We start from the raw sequence: 24,974 nt of genomic DNA, 5'->3' as shown, positions 1-24,974 counted from the left end.
ACCATAATGCAACCAGGGCTGATAAACTAGTTTCATCACTAATAAATATTTCTTTCGTGTTTTGCTCTCAATAATTTGGGTATATTACTAATTTGTTTATAGGTACTTATAACAATAATATGATGATTATTAAATTAAACAATTTTAATATCCGATTAAGTTCAGCATAAATAATCACCTTAGCCTGTACATTTTCCCAACTATTCAATAAAGGTTTTAACAATTTAGTCGCCCACATTTGATTTTTACAGAAAACAACTTGTGGTTAGTTAGTTTAGTAATTAAACTATATTTTTGTGTATATAATAATTATTATAATTATTTAATAAAAAACTTAACAATTTATATTCGAAGTCAAACGTTTCAGAGTGATTTTAAAATTCTCACTCACAGTATAGTCCTCTTTGAAAACTACAATTAAATTGAGTTCAAACTCTGAAAAAGAAGACAAAAAAATTAATTGGCAATTTAACTTTAATTTGCAATAACAAACCAATTTTAAAGTTCTTTGTTATCAAAGTGGGACATGTGAACAGTCGAGGTAATACCATATATATAGGTAATTCCAATTTCGGCATAATATTTCCATCGCTTATCTGTATTGTTTGAATTTCTGTGGCATCTTTGGAATATCCTTCGTCGCATCCACAAGTTTCCACGCGTACCAGCTGAAGGTCTATGGACTTGATGGCCGCCTCTGTATGCTGGACGATTATGTGTCCTGTTAGTGGTTCGGTAACACAAGATTCGAGTCGATCTATACTGCCTGTTATAAGGAATCGGGGCATGGACAGACGCTCCTTAGCCGTCGATGCGACATTCTTCTGCAGCGAATCGGGACTCAAACTAAATGGCACCGCTTTGCGGGCTTCGATATCACTTTCACTCAGTTCTTTTGGCTTGTATTGCACACAAAATTGTTGAATTTTCTGCAAAGATTTGCCAAGAAAATTCCTCTTCACATCACATCTGAGTTGATAGTTGATGCTAATGAAGACTCCATGATATGTTTCATATAGCATCTTGGGCTCCTTACGGCAAACCAAAGGCAACTCAAAATGAAACTCAGAACGTCCAGGACTCAGTTTGCCTGGCGCCGCCAACTCTAGGCTGGATTGTAGCAAATTGATTGGTTTCACCGAGTTATAGAAGGCATCGAAAACACCCACAGTTTTGCTACTCAGCTGAAGGTTGACGACCCCCTCGAGAGTTAGGAAAATGCCTTCGTGTTTAGTTTCTGTTTCCTGAGGACACTGAAATTGAACGCAGCCCAACAGCATGTCCTAAAAAAAAAAAATAAAAAAAAAATCAGAAAGAATTTACTTGGTTATAGATTTGTTTGTTTACATTCTCATAGTACACTTTATTTTCTCTGTTTTTTAATTTAATTTCAAAATTTATTGCATTCATCTCTCTTTGGTTGTTTGGCCGTCGAGCGCAGCTGATTTCCTCATATCAGGTGGCAGCTCTGTTAAATTCAAACAATTTGTATTAGTGATGGGCGCGTGGTAAGCGGAGCCGAATTTCGTCGAAGAAATTTTCATAATTAAATTATTTATTAGTGATGTGTTAAATTAACACTTAATGGTATAAAGTGCTCATTATATTTTTAATTTTATAATTAATTGTAAGTAATTCGATATATATCGCCTAACTATAAGCATTTAATGATATGTTAAAGAGAGTGAAGAAGGAGGGATTGACATAGTAAAAAAAAACTCACGTAAAACTCAAACAATTAAACAATCAGTTTACTTACTTACGTAAAACTTAAACTATTAAACTGATCGTTTAGTAGATGGGTTTAACTGATACTCATTGGCACTGTTTATTACTGTCTTCACCCCCGGGGTCCAACGGGGCAGTGTGTATATAGTAACGAGCTTTTTAATTCCGAAAAATGTGTCATCTAAACAGTTATAAAGAGTTGCATTTCCATATGTATGTATGTACATATACATACTTAAAAATATTAAGTTAACTATCGCATCGACTTTGCTATACCATGCACAATTATAAATTTGTATCCGTCTAACAAATATTAGTGCGTTATATTGATAACCGAATCGAAAAAGGGGTGGTAAAAATTTAAAACATAAGTTTAAGATGAGCTTCATATGGAGGATCAACGGATCGACTCGGCTATTGATGCTGATCAAGAATATATATACTTTAGGGGATCGTAAAAAGCTTCTGTCTACCCTGTGGATGCAGGGTAAAAAAATTGCAAGGCCTCTGATAATGATTAACTTTTGTGGGGTCCAAATGAGTTCGTATCCGCCCATCCGTCCATCTGCCTGTCTTCTATTTACCATTGAATAGTTTGTACATGCATACATATATGGACAAGATCGGTCGAAAATATGGTTTTAGATCAATCATTTTGTTATATTTCAAGCAGGTACATATATGAAAGACAATTAGAATTTACCCCATGGTAACCAAGAAGCGACTATCTTAGGGGCTGCCCATAAATTACGTAACGCATTCAGGTGGGGGAGGGGGTCTCTGTGTGTGTGACAATTTGTGACATAGGGGGGGGGGGGGGGGGGGGGAGGGGATCTGAAAGCTTGTGACGTAACATATATTTTTATAACGTTTCAAGACAGAAAAAGTCCGTTAAAAGTTCAAATTTAGGCTGTACAAGTGTGTTCATTGGCACAAATACGGTCCCAGTTCCGTATTATTAGTTATTATTAGTTAGTAGTTATTAGGTAACATTTTATATCGAAATTCTTATTATATCAATGTTTTTTTGATTGGCTTTGTCTATGTCTCAAGAAAATCAAAAAAACTAGGCTACATTGTGGTTAATTATAACAAAGGATCTCCTACAACCACTTGGTGTGATCTTCGAACAATAAAAGCCTCTACATGAGTACACGCCTAAAATAACTCTTTGTAATATTTTCTCCACTTGCACCATTTTCTCCTCTTCATTTTTCCTATAACTCAATAATTGATTGTTTTGCCCAACTAAAGAGCTGTTCCTCATACCAAAAATAATATTGACTTTACTATTAATAAATAGTTTAATTTATTTTAATTCCGAAATGAAAGCCGTCAAAAATAAATTTAATAACAGCCGTCGTTTCAGTAATTTTGACATCCATTGTTTTTTGCTATTTTGATACAAATTTATTTAATGGCAAGAAGCTGAAAACAGTCGTATAATTATATATATGTAGGTAGGACAGTCTTTCTTTAAATCTTGCAAACATTCCAACTGGTCATATCATGAGAACAGGCACAAGGCATGGAGGCACAGTGGGTTGTTTTTGCAACCTTGGGATCTAAATTGGTTTGCCACATTAAACCTACATATACTGGCCACCAAAATCTTTATGTTTTGTTAACTAAAGTAACATTATTTTTGCGATTTAATATCTAAAATTTTTAAACTTATTTTGAAAATAAAAAAAAACTCAAAAAAAAAGGTTTATATAAACTGGAACTGAATTTGAATTTCCTTATTAAGTTACCACATTTTTAAAAGATTTTTTCCACTAACAAGTAAAATAAATTTGTTTTTTAGATTATCTGCATTTTCCTTTGTACATATTTAATTTAACACAAAAAAATAAAGGTACTTATTTTGAACTTTTACTATAATGAACAACCAAATAACAATTTTGCGACTCTTCATATCAAATTTTTGATACGAGTTTTCTAAAAACAAACCACTGTGCACATTGTCTCTCTTTGCTGAGTAAATATCCCAAAAGGGAAAATTTTGAAATAACCCAATATAGGATTTGGCGGTTTGTAAGAAAATTGAAAGAGAAATGTAGGGAAACCTTTTAAACAGTCGGGAATAAGACCCCCCATAAATGCTCAGAGGGAACCTTACCTTAAATATAGAAGGAGGAAAGACATTTCAACAATTGTTTTTTAATTACAAAGTGTATTAGTTGAAGAACTCTTCAAGAAAATCACAATAATTGGAATTGGTAACTTGCTAAAGGAGAAACTAATCAAACTGTTCATATGTCCTTGTAGACCATTTTAAAATGATGGGTTAAAGATAAAGTTACGTTTAATTACTTTGAAAATAAGTTTAACAACATTGCTAAACTAGTTGAGATCTTAACTATACTATACTTTATAGATCAAGGAGATCAAGGTGTTGTCTAATCAAAGAACTCCAGATAATAAACTTTGAAAAACTTTGGAATAAGTTTCTATAAAAAAAATACGATGAAAATAATTTGTTAAACCCTATTGAATTTTATCATTAGATATTTAATAATTTCGCGATTTCATTATGTTGCTTTCCATCAATTTGCTATAGCTTATTGAACTTGTACTCCCTCTCCTTCCCACACTTTGTCCCTTTCTCGCTTCTGATTTCTTCTTTTTATGAAGGGGCAGTTTTGGATAAAGTTGTAATTTTTTTTTATGATTAAATTCAAAGTTTATGTACCATAAGGCGTGTGTTTGATAAGTGTCATAAAACGAAATTGGTTTTAGTTAGTTGAATGTGTAGTGCACTGTCATACGTATACATAAAACGCTTCAGTAAGGGAGATGGGGCGAGGAATTCGTATGCGGTTTACTTGCCCCATAGAATTTACAGACATTCCACTCGTATGTATGTATGTAGTATAATTTATGTGTATGTGTGTGTGTGTGTGTTGGTTACGTACCCGCAAATGGACAAAACAGGTAACTGTAAGTGAACGGACGTCAACAAATGTCATCTCATTAAACGCATATGTAACCTTAGATACCAAGTTGAATCTAGTATGAGGTTTATCTATCTTTCCATATCCTTGCACAGAAAGGTTATAAATATTATGATTAGCAGCATTTCTGATATTCTATTGATCAGCATGACAAATTTCAAAGCATCAAATTTTGATTAAAATCTGCATTACTTATATTTCAATTTTTCGGCTTTTTCTAAATAAATCGTTTTTGGCTCTGACTCCTGATGGTAAAGAGTTAGACAAAACCCCACAAGGTATATAAACAACGGCAGGCACGGAGTAAGCTCGCTTTTGATTTTGGTTCAGTTTTAGCGTTAAGGATATGAATTATAATCATTGCAACACTGACGTCTTTTGGTAAGGTCTGCTGAAGATAGAATGTTGATGGTTTTTGAACTAGCCATATTGGTTCTACTCACCTTTTGGAGGTGCCACTGAAAACTATATACTACTTCGATATACATACATACAAATATTAGCACTTACTTTCCAAATAATAAATTAATGACAACAAAAGTTTAACCTTTCAACTTTAGGATGGTCAAATGGAAAAGAGAAATAAAGGATTCGAAAGAAGGACAAAAGTTGTTTTCCTCTTCTGCTCTACACTTTAAACACGTTTCTTTAAAAAGAATCTGGTGAACTTATATAGTGTAAAGATAAATACCAGCATAGATAAATTGTAAATCAAATAGCTAGTAACTGAATTAGATGAAATTAAAAAAATAAACATGAACTAACATTCATTCAAACTTCTATTTCCACATATTGCCATATATTGCGGCGAATTAGTCTTTCTATTATAAGAATATGGAATCAATATAGTCGTTTGTGTATTTTTTTTTTGGAAAGTTATCAACCATATTTAATGGCAGTTTTTAAAATCCTCTTGTTCAAGCCAAAATACTACAAAAGTTTTCATGACGTATGTAATACATATAATCCCAGTAGAAACTAACCCAGTGTGCGAGAAGATATACAATCAATTTTGTATTTTGTATTTTTTTTAAATTTTTGATAGCCATACAATTTATGCAGAAGCGACAATTGACTTGTTTTAGCGTTTTGTTTTTAAGTTGAAAATAAAAAGAAAATTGTTGTTTTCTTTGAATCAAGAAAAAATAATAAACAAAGAACGAAAGAATAATATTAAGTATTTGTTGTTTTAATTAATATTGGCTGACTTTTAAAAATAAATAATCAGAAACGAAAAGAAGCCTGATACAGAAAAGAGACTAAATTAAGATTCCTGTCCAACATCTGAGACCACAAAGTAAAGAGTCATTCTCCTCTTTCTTTTATACCATCACTGATTGTGCTAAAGGAATAATATTTAAAGAGTTTAACTGTAAATTTCACTCATCTTTAAATTGCTGAAAATATAGTCTCTTATTAATTAAATATACAGTTATGTATACTCTTGTATATATGTATGTACCTATAATTTAAATTTGAACAATTATCTACGTTGGCAGGGAGAAAAAGCGAAAGCAACTGCAATATGCATAGGGAAACGACTTTGTTGAAGAAAGTTTAAAAGTTGTTGAAGTTAATCAAAAAGTTTATGTCTTGTATAATGATTTCCTCGAATCAAATTTCCGTTTGATACTAAAAAGCAAAATACAAAAAAAAAAGGAGAAAAAGAAAAGAACCAAAGGTGAATGAAGCAAATTGATTTCAAGTCATAATTCGAAATTCCTTTCATTTACCTTTTGCAACTCTCTGTTATTATCTTTCAATTTGCCAAAACAGCTGGCAAAACAGCAGAAATTTCATCTTCACTCACTCACACTACCACCACGAACGACACACTCACACACACACACGCACACCTTGAACAATTCTTTTTGTATTAAAAAGAATGAAAAGAAAAGAGCAGCAAAATATACTTAATATAAACAAACAAGTACAATCGTATGTATGTATGTATGTATGTATGTACATATATATGTTCACAATATTTAGAGTTTACGGGTAGCAAAGCATCCAACTTTATTATTCTTAGCATACTTTTCTGCTGGCTGGCTTCCTTGCCGCTTGCCTTATGAACGGACCTGGGGACCGGTAAGTGCATATCAATTTCCTATGCCCCGTCTCTTTACCCATTCCACCATTTTCCCCTTGTTTTCTCTCTCTCTCTCTCTCTCTTTTTCTCTCTTCATCTCGCAACTTCACACAATCTATTGCTCTTTTGTATTGCACAAAAAACTTTAAATCTTTAATAAGCTTGTTGTTGTTGTTGTTATTGTGTGTATTGGTGTGCGTGTCCTACCTACACATATGCACTGCTTTTTATGTTTGCTATATAAATTACTTAGCATAAAATTTGCTCTCAGTCTCTCTCTGCCTCTGCTGATGCTTCTTTCGATATACATGCATATAAATATTGCTGCCTACATGCGACCAAAAACCAAATCACTAAACCTAAATCTTAATTGAACCGACATTCTAATACTCTTAAGTGCAATGTAATCGAGCTGCAGTTGTTGGGGACAGACAAAAACATGTTTACAGTCGATTCTTTTTGGGCAAGTTCATGTACCTTTTTATTTTATCAGGGTATAGAAAAATAAACGAAGCAAGTTTCAAGTTCACTAAATTATGTACATACATACATATATAGAGGTTACTTGCAAGTGCTGTCTCTGTGTATGTATGTGTGTGTATTCAGTATGTATATTTACTCGTCTCGACTCGACTTTACTCGACTTTGACTCGTAACTTTCTTCCATAAAGAAAGTCTTTTTCCCTCGCCTATACACACAAAATACACTCACAAGGAGTAGGCAGGAGGAAGGACATGCAAGAGATGGAGTGAAAAAATGTATTTATTTAAGGCATATATTGTTAATAAATGCAAGGAATGAGTAAGAAATTTCAGTTTACTTTTATTAAAAATTGTGATACACCTCCAGCTGAAAGCTATTTAGAATGAAAATGCATGAAAGTTACATTTTAAAAATTCTAGATGGTGTTTCAAACAATACAATACAATAGTGGGCAGCTGATAACTCATCTAATTATATCTTTAGTAAAAACAGACTTGAAATAACGTATACGCAGGGGGCGCCAGTACACAAATATTTAAAATAATTACCAAAAATTAGGAAGAATAAAACGAAAACCTAATTAAAAGCAGCTTTTGATTATTTTTGCTTGGCAAGCTTGATAAATAATATTTATAATATTAATATTGACAATCAATTTCTTTTAGATCGAAATATTAAAGAGTATTGTATTTTCTTAAGGAAATTTGTTGAGAAAATTTTGATAATTGGCAAAAATAACAATTGGGTAAGAAATTAGTATATTTTGGGCAATTTAGTAGGACATAAGACTTTCAAATTTGTACATATTTATTAAGTTTAATATATATATTGTATTCTAAACTAATTAATAGCTCTACCGAATTTCATTAAGATGGCCCGACTATATTAATTAGCATCAATTAGAGAGTAGTGTATTAAGATCGCCAAAATGTATGTAATAGGCAGAAGAAAGTATTTTCGATCATATAACTTGACTTGGTATCTAGTAGATGTACACTCATGATGAAAATAATACATTTTAGTTTCGTCGCTAAGTAGGATATTACACTCATTTTTTTGAACTTCAGATGCTGCCCATGTGAAATAGTGGTTAGGAAATCATTGCTACATGATCAAATCTTTGGTTCGCATCAAAGGAACCCTTCTTGCGATACGAACTGATAGATTAGCCATTTATAGTCATATCCTAATTGGAAAAACATTAATATCATTGTGCATTTTGGATCCAATGGCTCTCAAGGATTCGAAAGGGTCAGAATTTTCGTGGTTTCTGGTTTCTCCTGATCTGAATCTCATCGATAACTTGTGGGGTCAGCTATAGAATCAAGCGGGAACAGAAAAAAGTGCGTCAAAGAAGATTTCGATAGAGTCCTGCCAAGCTCTGATTAAGAGTATCCACAACCGGATGCAAAAAGTAACGGTCAAATAAAGGGGGATACATTAGATATTAATCACATAATGAAACAAAAATAGATTTTCAGTGATTTAAAAACCAAAAAAATTAAATTTGACTTAGTCAATTAAAGTGTACTTATTATTTTCATCAAGTACGAAATTGTACAATTACATTTTTTTTGTTGTAACTTTTAAATAAAAGTATTGTTCTTTTCCAAATTAATGCATTTTTATAAACAAATGTTCAATAAAGAAAGGTGCATTTAAATTTTTGTGATCAAGTTAAAAGTTGTGCTAATCTTAAGTCAAAAAATTTAAATTTTAAGGGGTGTACTTATTATTTTCATCATGAGTGTATATGTATCTATAGGAATCTCTACAGGATAGATCAATACTTGGCTAATCTTCGCAAGTTCTTTGTTGTGGCTGCAAAATTTTATTACTTTCTAGCTATAGTTAGCCAGGAATTTCCGATTGTATTATAGAATATTGGTAATGTTAGGAAGAATCAAAATATCAATTCACCATTTATGGGTAGCTTTATATTCATTTACCTAAATTAATAATATTAATTTTTTTGTTATTTTATTTTAATTTAATTTTTGTCTACATTGCTAGCCCGTAAAAAAACGTAAATAAATTATTAACTATTTTGCATGTTTGCACAAAGAGGAAAGAAATCAGGGAATCATGAGCCATGAGCCATGAACATTCTCCTAGCAACTTTTTCGATTTTAATGTTTTTGTTTGTAAATAATTGAAAATAAAAACACATAATACTTGAAAGCTTACAAGTTTGGAGAAGTCAATTAGAAGAGTGTGCAAGAGATGAAAAACTAAGGAAAATTCGATCAATAACAACAAAATCCATAGGGAAGAACTAAAATTTTGTTGCTTAAGTTCTTTATGCACTTAGGATTATATATTACATACCTAGCCACACACTTTGCACCTTTCAATCGAAGTGGAGCGCTTTGAAAATATAACTCGTAAAAAAGGAAAACAAATTGATAGGTATGAGTTACCCTTTAATAGAGCATCCCTTTGGAGTTACACCATTTAACACAAGATTCCTTTACATATTTATGCCGAAAATTGTAACAAAGAAATAATTAAAATGTGCATGCAGGTGTCGTTAATAAGTTAATTAAAGTTACTAGTAATTATTTGTACATTCTTCATATTTACTCAGTTGAATACTCATCTTTTTTTGTTGGCAGTATCAAAGTTTGCCTTTGGTGAAGCTATCTGATATTGCTGATGAAATCTTTATCTTAATACTTACCGAATCGATATTAAATAGTTGTACAAACTTTTCTTCTTATTATTATTTCAAATTTTCGACATTTTCGGTTAGAGTGTTGCAACAAATTGCCGAAAAATTCAAACAGACTGTGTAGAAAAATTATTCTTTATCTCTTTTCATCTGAATTTGTTTGCCGCTGGTATGTGATTTGAAAATGGTTTTTTGTTAAGAAGAAATTAGCAGTGTCCTTTATCCCAATAAGTATGCTACGCTTTTTTTTATTTACTATAACATTTGTAGTGTAAATAATGTATTGAGGCAACCGTGTCAGATCTCAAAAGAAAGAATTAATATTAAGATTGTGTTAAGAAATGTTTGAGAAAATTTGAAATCATAAAAAAACTTACGATAGTAGCAATACATATGTATTTAAATATTATTTAATGATCTAAGTTTTTCAATATTAATTTAAACCATGTTTAAAATGGTTTCTTATCCAAAAACAAAGCAACTCAATTAAATTGAATTTTCAATGACAACTCAACAAACAAATCAGAAAGTGTTAGCCTAATTGTCTTAAGTTCATACATACCTCAATTTCACCTATTTATATATCAAATCTATAGGTTTTGACAATTTTTATAAACATTTTTCGTTCTAATATTCTTTCATCTTCCAGGGTAGAAAAACTGTTGCTTTTTTCTTTTATTGTCATCTGAAATGTGAAGACAATTTCGTTTCTGCTCAACCAAACCGAAATTGAGTTGAAAAGATGATAGAGGAACCATAGCAAAGTTAAGTCTAACCACTCTCAGTTTTCGTCCTTTCTATAAATGGGCCTGTGTATAAGTATATGTGTGTGTGTGAGTTTGTTTGGCACTAAGCGAAACTTTTCTTTGCAGACTTCTTGTATGTACGTGCTATGTATGCTTCTTTTCCTTTTAGCTTACATTTTTTTCCTTTTGGGTTTGAAACATTTTACATTTTGACTACAGTATACATTCTATAGAATAGAGCATGGACAAATTCAGAGTTTAAATCACAAAAAATAACAACAACAAATGGCAATAAGAAATTTATATATTCTTTTGCGTAAGTAAGTAATGTAAAGAAAGAGAAACTTTTCACACCAAATGTTGCCAAGACAACTGATGCTACCATTTTCACTACTAAATTTGCCTATTCCAGTCATTCATCGCCCACCAACCGTCAATGGATAACACTGGCGGGAAATGGCAGGAAAAGTCCCGTTTGTCAAGTCGTGTAATTGATTTAAAATTAGCACATCGCTTGACAAAATTTTAAATTGTTTACATGAGCGCCTTGGGAGCCAGCTGGCAATGTTTCTATCTATGTGTGACTCTCCATATCTGTGTGTGTGTGTGTTTGTGGATGTATGTGTTTATGCATGTTTAATGAACATCATGACTGTACCAAAAACAAAAACCCTGGTGGCAAGGGAAAAGCGTGAGAGGGGGAAAAAAAATGCCTGGGCTGCTGTAATCGCATTTCAATATGCTGCCATATCCCGTTGCGCTTGTTCCTTGGGCGAAACGGCAATTTAGTTCGTTTGCTGCCGGAGGGAGGAGCCAGGCCAGAAAGTAGTAGTAGTAGGAGGGCCAAAAAACTTTTTCCATAGCCCACCACCACCATCACTCTGACCCGTAAACGAGGTCAACACAAAAAAACATTTTGAAAAATTCATATGCAAACGTATTTTCAGTAGCAGTTGCAGTGGCAGCATTTTCCAGGTGGAAAATGGCACTGCCATCACAAACAGAAGCAGCAGTAGCAGCAGGTATGCAAAATTTTCCCTTTTCTCTTACCATTTGCAGAGAGTGAAGGGTTTTAAGAGGAGAAACTTTTTAATGGCCGCACCAATTTTAATAGGTTCGAGTCCAAAGTGATGTTGTTTGGTATCTCTCATAACAGGGCAAGTTAAAGAGGCTGAGAGACTGAGAGACCAAGGAAATGAGGCGGGACTGGCTCAAATGTTTTCCCAAGTTGAGCGTAAAGTGCAAACGTTTTGCTGCTTTATTAAGTGTTAGTAAATAATAAAAAAAAAGCAACCAAAATTCATTACGTTTCTATTTGAAAATTTAATTATGCTATTACAAAGTATATCAAAAAATTTTCGAAATTGCAGCAAATTGGGTTTCCTTATTCAAGTAAAAGGCAGAAATTTAAATAAATCTCACTTAAGTTTTTGCATGAATTCTTATTCATAATTTGAAAAACTTACATTCTTATTATAGTGCATTTTGATAGACCTGAAAAAACTTAATTTCCTATTAAGAGTAAATAACAAATCTACCATATCTGAAATAGCGACACGACGGCGGTCAAAGGACCTTAAGTATAGTCCTCAATTGACACCGATTACTATTAAATGGATGAGGTTTAAATAACTTCAACTTAAATAATACACGTATATTTACTAATTTAAGTTATCGCAAGCGATTTGAGAAACTAACTATACATAAATCTTTGAAAACAATGTACGACAACTTAAATGACTTCTCGATGCTGGCAAATCTTTCGAATAACTTATAGAAACATTAGATGTAGATCTGGGTCAGACTTATGCCGACTGCGAACTTAGACCGAAATATTAATAAAAAATAACATGTGTTGAATTCGAAGAGTCTAAATAGCTTGCGTGGCTTTTTATTTAAAGTTTTTTGGTTTTTCTTCTAACAAACGGCGATTATAAAACTGGAATAGAATGGCTAGTCGGTCGTCGATTGTATTTAAATCTGAGCCGCACAATGCTTCTGCTTTCCGGACTAGCCCCACTTCCTTAGATGTAGATTGGGTGCCTTAGGGGCAGTTGGCTCATGTTGCTCGCTAACCACATGATGCAATTTTTGGTCAGATTTCTGAAGAGCAGTTGATAATCTATCACTCAATTCAGGTACCGCCTCGTCTTCAATGTCCATGCGCTCGTTTGTTCGGAACTGTAAGCATAATCGTCATAACAGTCAAAATAGTCAGCATAATCTGCAACGCCTTCGTCCAACATTTGAGAAGGATTCCTTGTCGGCCAGAGAATGGAAGGCTTTGCTATTCTCCTAACCTTCTTTCTTCTCGCCTAGATAATTAAGGAGACGCTCGATATTAATTGCCGCATATGAAGAAAGGAGCCATAGCCACATGTTTTTGATCCTCGAATAGATCATCTCTCGAATGGCTATTGAAGAAGCATTTGCGCTCAGTTAAAGGATTCTCCAGTAGTTTAACCCATTTATTTCGAAGTTCTTTTCGGTATGTATTTCTTACCTCTTCAATGTCCTCAAAGTGGGCATCCTTGTCCTCATTATCCATTTGATTCGCTCTTTCTGCACGGGCATGGGACATCGCTGGAGGTTGCAAGAAGTCAACTCTTTAATTTTGAGTTTCACAACAAGCCAAAATTAGATCTTCATTTTTGTATTTTGTTTTTTTTTTACTTCTAATAACATCTAAAACAAATTTAAAGTAAAAATGACCTATCCTAACTGGTCTGCCTTCCTTAAAAAACTAAAAAAACTGAACTAAATGTGCCGAATTTGTTTTGCTTGCTTTTTGTTCAAATTGACAGAATAAACAAGGCGTGTTCTTCAAATTTTTTTTTATCGAAAAATAGTCTACTACACAGTCAAGTGTCAATTCATTAAGACCGAACTACTATATGCATTTAGCATCTATAGGAACGAGTGGTGAAAGAAACATGTTTCAAAATCAAAAAATAAAGCAAACACTTATATTTAAAAATTCCTAAATGAAATATATTAAACAAATTTGTTTACAGTTTTCCATTTATGTTCTATGTTACATTTAATTTTGTTTTTGGGTAACTCTCTATAAGTTTTGTATGAATTCTTAGTCATATTTTGAAAAACATTAATGCGATTCTTATTATAGTGCATTTTTATAGACCTCAAAAAACTTAATTTCCGCTTAAGAGTAAATTACAAATCTACCATAGCTGAAATAGCGACACGTTGGCGGTCAAAGGACCTTAAGTATAATCCTCAATTGTCACCGATTACTATTAAATGGATGAGGTTTAAATAACTTCAACTTAAATTATACACGTATATTTACTAATTTAAGTTATCGCAAGCAATTTGGGAAACTATAGATGTAGAAACATTAGATGTAGATGTGGGTCAGACTTATGCCGACTGCAGACATATAATTAGACCGAAATATTAATAAAATATCAAAGAAGCTAACTTCCGCTAAGCCGAAGTTTATATACCCTTGCAGTCCTTGGCAATAATATTTTTACATGTCAAAATTCTTTTTCTGCAACTCAATTCTTTTATACACAAACAAAACATTCAAATTATTACACTTTTTACTACTATGTTTTCTTCTTCTTCCCTCATTTCCTAAGCAAACCACGGCACGCATACACATAGAGTTTACGTAGCGTTGCGTCTGTATGTGTGTGTGTGTGTTCTGTTGCTCTATTCATTTCGACCAATGACGTAGTAGGCAGCAAGCAGTGCTGATTTATATTCACTGTAACTTGTGTTTTACTTATCCGATCAGATTAAAATTTTTGGATCTCATGTTTTATATCCAATACTACCACATGAGTATATTTCATAGTGATACTCCAACTGCTTCACCTACTTTCTATATAAAACTACATATATGATATACTGGTCCGATCCTAATGATATTCATACTTGGATCTGCTCTTGATAGCTCTTAAGGTGGCCGAGTAAAACGCATACGCACCGACAGACGGACGGACAGACGGACGGACAGACGGACATGGCTATATCGACTCAGATTCTCATGCTGATCAAGAATATACATATATACTTTATAGAAACGGAACGTCTCCTTCTATTACATATCTTCAATTATATAATACCGTCCGCAAGGGTAAATAAAGAAAGCCATCTGTTGAATTCGAAGTGTCTAAATGGCTTGCGTGGCTTTTTATTTAAACTGAACTTTTTTGGTTTTTGCTTCTAACAAACGGCGATTATAAAACTGGAATAGACTGTCTCGTCGGTCGTCCATTGTATCTAAATCTGAGCTTAACAATGCTTCTGCTTTTCGAACTAGACCCACTTCATTAGATGTAGATTGGGTGCCTTAGGAGCCGTTGGCTCACGCTGCTCGCTAACCACATGATGCAATTTTTGGTCAGATTTCTGAAGAGCAGTTGATATTCCATCACTCAATTCAGGTACCGCCTCGTCTTCAATATCCATGCGCTTCTGATTTTCCGGAACTGTAACCATAATAGTCACAATAGTCAGCAATAGTTGAGAAGGGTCCTTTGTCGGCCAGAGAATGGAAGGCTTTGCTATTCTCCTAACCCTCCTTGCCCAGATAACTAAGGAGACCATCGATATTCATTGTCGCATATGAAGAAAGGAGCCATAGCTACATGTTTTTGATCCTCGAATAGATCATCTCTCGAATGGCTACAGGAGAAGCATTTGCGCTTAGTTAAAGGATTCTCCAATAGTTAACTCCATTTATATCGAAGTTCTTTTTGGTATGTATTTCTTACCTCTTCAATGTCCTCAACGTGGGCATCCTTGTCTTCATTATTCATTTGATTGGCTCTTTCTGTAAAGGCAAGCCGTCCTGTGCCAGCTGCTTACGTACGTCGCCAGGAATTCTTAGCATGGGACATCGCTGGAGGTTGCAAGAAGTCAACTCTTTAATTTTGAATTTCACAACAAGCCAAAATTAGATCTTCATTTTTGTATTTTGTTTTTTTTTTACTTCTAATAACATCTAAAACAAATTTAAAGTAAAAATGCCCAATCTTAACTGGTCTGCCTTCCCTAAAAAACTAAAAAAACTGAACTAAATGTCCCAAATTCGTATTGCTTGCTTTTTGTTCAAATTGACAGAATAAACAAGGCGTGTTTTTCAAATTTTTTTTATCGAAAAATAGTTTACCACACAGTCAAGTGTCAATTCATTAAGACCGAACTACTATATGCATATAGCGTCTATAGGAACGATCGATGAAAGAGAGAATTTGATTGATTGCCGCGTTGCTCAGCGTGGGAATCCGAATCGATATAGTCACGTCCGTCTGTCTCAATTAGAAAACTACTAAAATAAAACTTGGATATTAAGCCTTTTTGAACTCATTGAGATCAAGTTTCACAATTTGTCAGATCGGACCACTATATAACCATCAATCAAAATTCCTACTTCTTTTCACAAATATCTCAATAGAAATATAGAAAAATCTTGTTAAAGTAGGCTTGGCAAGAGATTTCTCATAAAAAAAAAAATCGTATAAAATACGAAAAAAAAATACATTCAATCAACGATTTGAAGTTAGCTTCTTCCATGTTATTTATCAAGAACATTAAGGGTAGTTAAACAGAACTTTAGTTCTCTGATTCTTTATTTTTTTTCGAGCTATGTGATACAGTTACCCGATCTTTATCAATTCACTACAATAGCTTAGAAAATAACGATGTTATTGAGAAAAGTCACTGTTCGTGGCTGCCATTTGTATGGGAGCTATATGATATAGTGATCCGATCCGTCTGAATCAGAGATATACAACCTGCAGTATATTCAAGCCTACATGCAAATTTTCAGCTCTGTAGCTCTAACGGCCAAGGAGGAGCTTGCGTTGATCCAGACGGACGGACGGACGGACATGGCTATTTGAGCTCGTTTCGTCGTGCTGGTCGGAGATGCTTCCTTCTATGCGTTGATCACTTCTGACCAAAATAAAAATACCCTTTTTGCAAGGGTATAATAAAAAAGAACGACATGTGTTGACTTTGAAGTGTCTAAATGGCTTGCGTGGCTTTTTATTTAAACTGCAAGTTTTTTGGTTTTTGCTTCTAACAAACGGCGATTATAAAACTGGAATAGACTGGCTCGTCGGTCGTCCAATGTATCTAAATCTGAGCTCCACAATGCTTCTGCTTTTCGGACTAGACCCACTTCCTGCTTTTCGGACTAGACCCACTTCATTAGATGTAGATTGGGTGCCTTAGGAGCCGTTGGCTCACGCTGCTCGCTAACCACATGATGCAATTTTTGGTCAGATTTCTGAAGAGCAGTTGATATTCCATCACTCAATTCAGGTACCGCCTCGTCTTCAATATCCATGCGCTTCTGATTTTCCGGAACTGTAACCATAATAGTCACAATAGTCAGCAATAGTTGAGAAGGGTCCTTTGTCGGCCAGAGAATGGAAGGCTTTGCTATTCTCCCAACCCTCCTTTTTGCCCAGATAATTAAGGAGACCCTCGATATTTATTGCCGCATATGAAGGAGCCATGTTTTTGATCCTCGAATAGACCATCTCTCGAATGGCTACAGAAGAATTCGCGCTCAGTTAAAGGATTCTCCAATAGTTAACCCCATTTCTATCGAAGTTCTTTTCGGTATCTATTGCTTACCTGTTCAATGTCAAGTGGGCATCCTTGTCTTCATTATTCATTTGATTGGCTCTTTCTGTAAAGGCAAGCCGTCCTGTGCTGCTTACGTACGTCGCCAGGAATTCTTAGCATGGGACATCGCTGGAGGTTGCAAGAAGTCAACTCTTTAATTTTGAATTTCACAACAAGCCAAAATTAGATCTTCATTTTTGTATTTTGTTTTTTTTTTACTTCTAATAACATCTAAAACAAATTTAAAGTAAAAATGACCTATCCTAACTGGTCTGCCTTCCCTAAAAAACTAAAAAAACTGAACTAAATGTCCCAAATTCGTATTGCTTGCTTTTTGTTCAAATTGACAGAATAAACAAGGCGTGTTTTTCAAATTTTTTTTATCGAAAAATAGTTTACCACACAGTCAAGTGTCAATTCATTAAGACCGAACTACTATATGCATATAGCGTCTATAGGAACGATCGATGAAAGAGAGAATTTGATTGATTGCCGCGTTGCTCAGCGTGGGAATCCGAATCGATATAGTCATGTCCGTCTGTCTCAATTAGAAAACTACTAAAATAAAACTTGGAGATTAAGCCTTTTTGAACTCATTGAGATCAAGTTTCACAATTTGTCAGATCGGACCACTATATAACCATCAATCAAAATTCCTACTTCTTTTCACAAATATCTCAATAGAAATATAGAAAAATCTTGTTAAAGTAGGCTTGGCAAAAGATTTCTCATAATTAAAAAAAAATCGTATAAAATACGAAAAAAAAACATTCAATCAACGATTTGAAGTTAGCTTCTTCCATGTTATTTATCAAGAACATTAAGGGTATGGAATGAAAATTTTACATTTTAGTTCCTTTGAAATTAAAAGAAATTTCTTTTCCGAAGAGAAATTCAAACTGCTTGCAGACTTTGCTGTTATGTTGTCCGCAAATGGGAATTATTGTTTTTTAGAGTAAATGTTTTTAAAAATATAGAAAATTATCCATGAATCCACTTTAAAGCAGAATTTCTTTCCCTTAAAATATATTTTGCAAGTGTTCTAAGAATTTCTTCTATAGAAATTTCCTTAGAAGACCTACAACTGAATCAAAATAATTGTTTCTGGTGGCTTTGACTTCATTTCTGACAGTTTCGCAGAGCTCTTTGAAATCCTGGCCGTATGTTTTCTTTTTAATTTGCCATCAACTTATCTTTACTTATTTTTAAGCGCTATTTTTTGATGAAAAGTGTACAAAAATTAGGCCCGAACTCAAGCGGAAATTCTTTACTTCAAACGATGGGTTGCCGAAACGGAAAAACGCAACGTAAAGTGAAACATTTTCCGCATTGTGTGATAAGCTCTTTGACTCCTTCAACAGTGGGTGGGTGGGTCCAACCGTGGAATGGGCAAAAGGGAAGGGGGGGCACTACTAAAGCAGTAACCAGCGGTCACAATGGAAAGGAAGGAATAATGCCCGTGTTAGTAATTGTTACACGGGTGTCCAGACAGCGTGGAGGATGCCGCTACTATTGCTCTGAGCTGAGCCGCTTTTTCGTGAGTAATTAGGGTCTGGGATTAGGTACAGTCTCGCCTACGCCCCAATAAATTTGTTGTTCTTTTTTCCTTTTGGGTGAAAGAGATGAACCCACAGCTTGGGGCGTCGGCACATTATGCCATCTCGCGTCCGTTTCCATACACTCGCTGGCATGCCGTTATCCTTTCTCTCTTCCTAGCTCTCTCTCCGTCTCTTTCTCTCTATCTCACTCTCTCTCCGTGTGATGTACGTGTTTCGGCTTTGCTTCCGTGATAATTTTCAAACTTTTGCACCAATTATGTGCACGGCAGCAACGCGAGCGAGCGATATTCTCTTACTTCTTAGCCCTAGCCGGAGAGGATTTTTTTTTAAGTGTGTGTGTGTGTGTGTGTGTGTGTAGGTGTGGGTGTGGGTGTGGGTGTTTGAATCCGCCTTCGTCTGTAGTTTATGCTCATTACGTGAGTGCTGCAAACTCACAAATTGTTGTACAAGAAATTGCCGCCAGCGGCGCTACACGGCACGCTCATACACACACACATACACACAAACACACGCAGCTCTCACTCACACCTAAGCGTTGGAAAAGTAAAGGAATCATTTTTGCTTTTGCAGCTAAAAATTTTTCAAATTTAATTTTCAGTTAAACTGTAAGCTCTCCGCAATGCTCACTAATAAAAAACTTACTTAGCTTAGTTTTTGCTCTCCACCTCTTATTTTATTTTTACGTTTTGTTCGCATACGCCCTGTACCCTGTAGCCATAATGCTGTAAGGGTATATCAAAGTCGATACAAAAAATAAGCATATTGAAAAATGATAGCGAAAGTAAACTGAAGTTATTGCAAGCTTAGAACAAATTTCACGCCCTGGGCACTACAAAAAATCAAACAAAACCAAACCAAGACCAGACAATTAGGAATTAGAAACACTGAAAAACAAGGAAAATTTTGCAACATTTTTCATTTCTGTTAATTTGACGCTACTCTTGAATGTTGCACCGGGGCCACTAGCCTCGACTACCCTGAACCTTGTTAGGTAGTCGGAATGATGGGTATATATGGCAACAATTTTGCAATTATAAGTAAGATACTCTAAAAAATTGCTTCAAATATTAAGTTATTTTTAAACTTTATTATCTAATTGTTTTTTGAAAAGTTTAACGATTTTTTCTCAATGCCAAATCATCAAAGAAAATCATAATCAAATGTGAATTCAAGTTGGGGCCCGTATTAATGCAAAATCCAACATAAAGACAAGTTTTCGGGGTCACAATGTAAAATTAAAGTTTACTTTCCAAGGTGAAAGTTGCAACTCGGTAAAGAATCTTTTTTGAATATTTTTCAATAAGGAATTTTTAAATATAAGTTTTAAATATATTGTATATTTCTAACCGATTTCAAAAAGTTATATTTCGAAATATTTGACGCCATTTTAAAACATTTCTCTTTCACCGATCGTTCCTCTAGACGCTATATGCATATAGTCGTTCAGTCTTAATGAATTGACACTTGACTGTGTGGTAAACTATTTTTCGATAAAAAAAATTTGAAAAACACGCCTTGTTTATTCTGTCAATTTGAACAAAAAGCAAGCAATACGAATTTGGGACATTTAGTTCAGTTTTTTTAGTTTTTTAGGGAAGGCAGACCATAGAAGGAAGCATCTCCGACCAGCACGACGAAACGAGCTCAAATAGCCATGTCCGTCCGTCCGTCCGTCTGGATCAACGCAAGCTCCTCCTTGGCCGTTAGAGCTACAGAGCTGAAAATTTGCATGTAGGCTTGAATATACTGCAGGTTGTATATCTCTGATTCAGACGGATCGGATCACTATATCATATAGCTCCCATACAAATGGCAGCCACGAACAGTGACTTTTCTCAATAACATCGTTATTTTCTAAGCTATGTAGTGAATTGATAAAGATCGGGTAACTGTATCACATAGCTCGAAAAAAAAATAAAGAATCAGAGAACTAAAGTTCTGTTTAACTACCCTTAATGTTCTTGATAAATAACATGGAAGAAGCTAACTTCAAATCGTTGATTGAATGTATTTTTTTTTCGTATTTTATACGATTTTTTTTTTTTATGAGAAATCTCTTGCCAAGCCTACTTTAACAAGATTTTTCTATATTTCTATTGAGATATTTGTGAAAAGAAGTAGGAATTTTGATTGATGGTTATATAGTGGTCCGATCTGACAAATTGTGAAACTTGATCTCAATGAGTTCAAAAAGGCTTAATCTCCAAGTTTTATTTTAGTAGTTTTCTAATTGAGACAGACGGACTGACTATATCGATTCGGATTCCCACGCTGAGCAACGCGGCAATCAATCAAATTCTCTCTTTCATCGATCGTTTCTATAGACGCTATATGCATATAGTAGTTCGGTCTTAATGAATTGACACTTGACTGTGTGGTAAACTATTTTTCGATAAAAAAAATTTGAAAAACACGCCTTGTTTATTCTGTCAATTTGAACAAAAAGCAAGCAAAACAAATTCGGGACATTTAGTTCAGTTTTTTTTAGTTTTTTAGGGAAGGCAGACCAGTTAGGATTGGGCGTTTTTACTTGAAATTTGTTTTAGATGTTATTAGAAGTAAAAAAAAAAAAAAACAAAATGCAAAGATCTAATTTTGGCTTGTTGTGAAATTCAAAATTAAAGAGTTGACTTCTTGCAACCTCCAGCCCAGATGTCCCATGCTAAGATTTCCTGGCGACGTACGTAAGCAGCACAGGACGGCTTGCCTTTACAGAAAGAGCCAATCAAATGAATAATGAAGACAAGGATGCCCACTTTGAGGACATTGAAGAGGTAAGAAATACATACCAAAAAGAACTTTGAAATAAATGGGGTAAACTATTGGAGAATCCTTTAACTGAGCGCAAATGCTTCTTCAATAGCCATTCGAGAGATGATCTATTCGAGGATCAAAAACATGTGGCTATGGCTGCTTTCTTTATATGCGACAATGAATATCGATGGTCTCCTTAGTTATCTGGGCGAGAAGAAGGAAGGAGAATAGCAAAGCCTTCCATTCTCTGGCCGACAAAGGACCCTTCTCAAATGTTGGACGAAGGCGTTGCAGAGTATGCTGACTATTTTGACTATTATGGTTACAGTTCCGGACAAGGTGGTACCTGAATTGAGTGATGGAATATCAATTGCGTTTCACGAATCCGACTGAAAATTGCATCATCTACATTTAATGAAGTGGGTTTAGTCCGGAAAGCAGAAGCATTGTGGGGCTCAGATTCAGATACATTGGACGACCGACGAGCGAGTCTATTCCAGTTTTATAATCGCCGTTTGTTAGAAGTAAAAACCAAAAAACTTGCAGTTTAAATAAAAAGCCACGCAAGCCATTTAGACACTTCAAAGTCAACACATGTCGTTCTTTTTTATTATACCCTTGCAAAAAGGGTATTTTTATTTTGGTCAGAAGTGATCAACGCATAGAAGGAAGCATCTCCGACCAGCACGACGAAACGAGCTCAAATAGCCATGTCCGTCCGTCCGTCCGTCTGGATCAACGCAAGCTCCTCCTTGGCCGTTAGAGCTACAGAGCTGAAAATTTGCATGTAGGCTTGAATATACTGCAGGTTGTATATCTCTGATTCAGACGGATCGGATCACTATATCATATAGCTCCCATACAAATGGCAGCCACGAACAGTGACTTTTCTCAATAACATCGTTATTTTCTAAGCTATTGTAGTGAATTGATAAAGATCGGGTAACTGTATCACATAGCTCGAAAAAAAATAAAGAATCAGAGAACTAAAGTTCTGTTTAACTACCCTTAATGTTCTTGATAAATAACATGGAAGAAGCTAACTTCAAATCGTTGATTGAATGTATTTTTTTTTCGTATTTTATACGATTTTTTTTTTTTATGAGAAATCTCTTGCCAAGCCTACTTTAACAAGATTTTTCTATATTTCTATTGAGATATTTGTGAAAAGAAGTAGGAATTTTGATTGATGGTTATATAGTGGTCCGATCTGACAAATTGTGAAACTTGATCTCAATGAGTTCAAAAAGGCTTAATCTCCAAGTTTTATTTTAGTAGTTTTCTAATTGAGACAGACGGACGTGACTATATCGATTCGGATTCCCACGCTGAGCAACGCGGCAATCAATCAAATTCTCTCTTTCATCGATCGTTCCTATAGACGCTATATGCATATAGTAGTTCGGTCTTAATGAATTGACACTTGACTGTGTGGTAAACTATTTTTCGATAAAAAAAATTTGAAAAACACGCCTTGTTTATTCTGTCAATTTGAACAAAAAGCAATACGAATTTGGGACATTTAGTTCAGTTTTTTTAGTTTTTTAGGGAAGGCAGACCAGTTAAGATTGGGCATTTTTACTTTAAATTTGTTTTAGATGTTATTAGAAGTAAAAAAAAAAACAAAATACAAAAATGAAGATCTAATTTTGGCTTGTTGTGAAATTCAAAATTAAAGAGTTGACTTCTTGCAACCTCCAGCGATGTCCCATGCTAAGAATTCCTGGCGACGTACGTAAGCAGCACAGGACGGCTTGCCTTTACAGAAAGAGCCAATCAAATGAATAATGAAGACAAGGATGCGAACTTGACATTGAACAGGTAAGCAATAGATACCGAAAAGAACTTCGAAATAAATGGGGTAAACTATTGGAGAATCCTTTAACTGAGCGCGAATTCTTCTGTAGCCATTCGAGAGATGGTCTATTCGAGGATCAAAAACATGGCTCCTTTCTTCATATGCGGCAATAAATATCGAGGTTCTCCTTAATTATCTGGGCAAGAAGGAGGGTTGGGAGAATAGCAAAGCCTTCCATTCTCTGGCCGACAAAGTACCCTTCTCAACTATTGCTGACTATTTTGACTATTATGGTTACAGTTCCGGACAATCAAGAGCGCTTGGACATTGAAGACAAGGTGGTACCTGAATTGAGCGATGGAATATCAATTGCGTATCACGAATCTGACTGAAAATTGCATCATCTACATTTAATAAAGTAGGTCTAGTCCGGAAAGCAGAAGCATTGTGGAGCTCAGATTTAGATACATTGGACGACCGACTAGCCAGTCTATTCCAGTTTTATATTCCACCAAAAAACTTAGTTTAAATAAAAAGCCACGCAAACCATTTAGACACTTCGAAGTCAACACATGTCTTTCTTTTTATACCCTTGCAGAGGGTATTATATAATTGAAGATATATAATAGAAGGAGACGTTCCGTTTCTATAAAGTATATATATTCTTGATCAGCATAAGAAGCTGAGTCGATGTAGCCATGTCCGTCTGTCCGTCTGTCCGTCCGTCCGTCCGTCTGTGCAATTTTCATGGGCATACTCCAATATTCATGAAAATGAGGACGGACGGACGGACAGACAGACATGGCTATATCGACCCGGCTTCTCATGCTGATCAAGAATATGTATACTTTATCTGGTCGGAAACGTCTCCTTCTCTTCGTTACAAACATCTGACCAATTTTATAATACCCTCTGCAGGGGTATAATAAAGACGTGAGAGTTTTTAAAATACGCGAAAAATTGCCTAAATTAGAGCTTTATGAAATTAATGTTCATTGAAACATTTTTTTCTTGCGTAAAAAAATAACTTGATAATTTGAATGAAATACATTCCAATTCAAAATTGAATTTAATGAATTGGCAAAGTTATAGATTCGCAGGTATATCTTTATACCTGTTTTGGAGACTTTCAAAAAACTTTTTGTGTGTTTGTTTTTTGGTAACAAATCATAAGGCATTGGGGTGATTTCCATAAGTTAAAAGGCTAAGAACTTAGCTTTGATAAACTTTAAATATTATTTTAATTCACTGGACATCCATTGTAAAGAGTTTTGCCAACTTTATGTGTCGATTTTAAAAGCTCTCTATTTTTCAGTGGAAGGAAACGAAGCAAAGTGTTTTTCTTGTTTAAATTCGATTAGAAATTTTCTGTTCGATTGAATTTAAAAAATATTTTGTTTATTTGTTGTTTTTGTTATTGTAATTTGAAATCAGAGCGAGAAGGAAAATCACTATTTTGTCTTTCCATTCATTTTGATCGGTAATGTTGGATTTGCCGTGCAAATATCCTGGGGGCATTTGCAGGAAGAACTTATACTTTTCTGCTGATGTATCACATTTACTCTGACCATTTGAACAA

General features: G+C 34.5%; 1 protein-coding gene and 4 long non-coding RNA genes across 5 annotated transcripts; 2 read left to right on the top strand and 3 right to left on the bottom strand.

Annotated features, from left to right (window-relative positions):
- Nucleotides 1-265: 265 nt before the first annotated feature.
- LOC6645509 (vacuolar protein sorting-associated protein 26C) lies at nucleotides 266-1,463 on the bottom strand. The gene is made up of 3 exons (XM_002068047.4): nucleotides 1,348-1,463; nucleotides 494-1,283; nucleotides 266-435 (listed from the first exon to the last, which is right to left on the bottom strand). The coding sequence occupies exons 1-3, from the start codon at nucleotides 1,408-1,410 to the stop codon at nucleotides 335-337; spliced, it is 954 nt and encodes a 317-aa protein (XP_002068083.2). The 5' UTR covers nucleotides 1,411-1,463; the 3' UTR covers nucleotides 266-334.
- A 13,338-nt stretch (nucleotides 1,464-14,801) lies between these two features.
- LOC111518970 lies at nucleotides 14,802-15,949 on the bottom strand. Its single transcript, XR_002724182.2, has 2 exons — nucleotides 15,421-15,949; nucleotides 14,802-15,331 (listed from the first exon to the last, which is right to left on the bottom strand). It is a non-coding gene; the product is annotated as an uncharacterized LOC111518970 (long non-coding RNA).
- A 711-nt stretch (nucleotides 15,950-16,660) lies between these two features.
- Nucleotides 16,661-17,980, bottom strand: LOC111518971. Its single transcript, XR_002724183.2, has 2 exons — nucleotides 17,294-17,980; nucleotides 16,661-17,207 (listed from the first exon to the last, which is right to left on the bottom strand). It is a non-coding gene; the product is annotated as an uncharacterized LOC111518971 (long non-coding RNA).
- Nucleotides 17,981-21,130: 3,150 nt separating this feature from the next.
- Nucleotides 21,131-22,188, top strand: LOC124460615. Its single transcript, XR_006954517.1, has 2 exons — nucleotides 21,131-21,617; nucleotides 21,707-22,188. It is a non-coding gene; the product is annotated as an uncharacterized LOC124460615 (long non-coding RNA).
- Nucleotides 22,189-22,718: 530 nt separating this feature from the next.
- On the top strand, nucleotides 22,719-23,959 carry LOC124460616. The gene is made up of 2 exons (XR_006954518.1): nucleotides 22,719-23,418; nucleotides 23,505-23,959. It is a non-coding gene; the product is annotated as an uncharacterized LOC124460616 (long non-coding RNA).
- The last annotated feature ends 1,015 nt before the right edge of the window (nucleotides 23,960-24,974 follow it).

The sequence above is a fragment of the Drosophila willistoni genome, assembly GCF_018902025.1.
Source record: "Drosophila willistoni isolate 14030-0811.24 chromosome XR unlocalized genomic scaffold, UCI_dwil_1.1 Seg143, whole genome shotgun sequence".
Taxonomy (NCBI): domain Eukaryota; kingdom Metazoa; phylum Arthropoda; class Insecta; order Diptera; family Drosophilidae; genus Drosophila; species Drosophila willistoni.
Note: the sequence above shows the minus strand (reverse complement) of the source record. Positions and strands in the feature narration are given on the sequence as shown.

Excerpts from the sequence above, each read along its gene's own strand:
- LOC6645509 (XM_002068047.4), bottom strand. The coding sequence starts at position 1,410 with ATGAATGCAATAAATTTTGAAATTAAATTAAAAAACAGAGAAAATAAA. Across the intron at positions 1,284-1,347 it reads ATAAAGTGTACTATGAGAAT|GACATGCTGTTGGGCTGCGT; the intron begins GTAAACAAACAA and ends TTTTTTTTTTAG. Across the intron at positions 436-493 it reads AACAAAGAACTTTAAAATTG|AGTTTGAACTCAATTTAATT; the intron begins GTTTGTTATTGC and ends CTTCTTTTTCAG.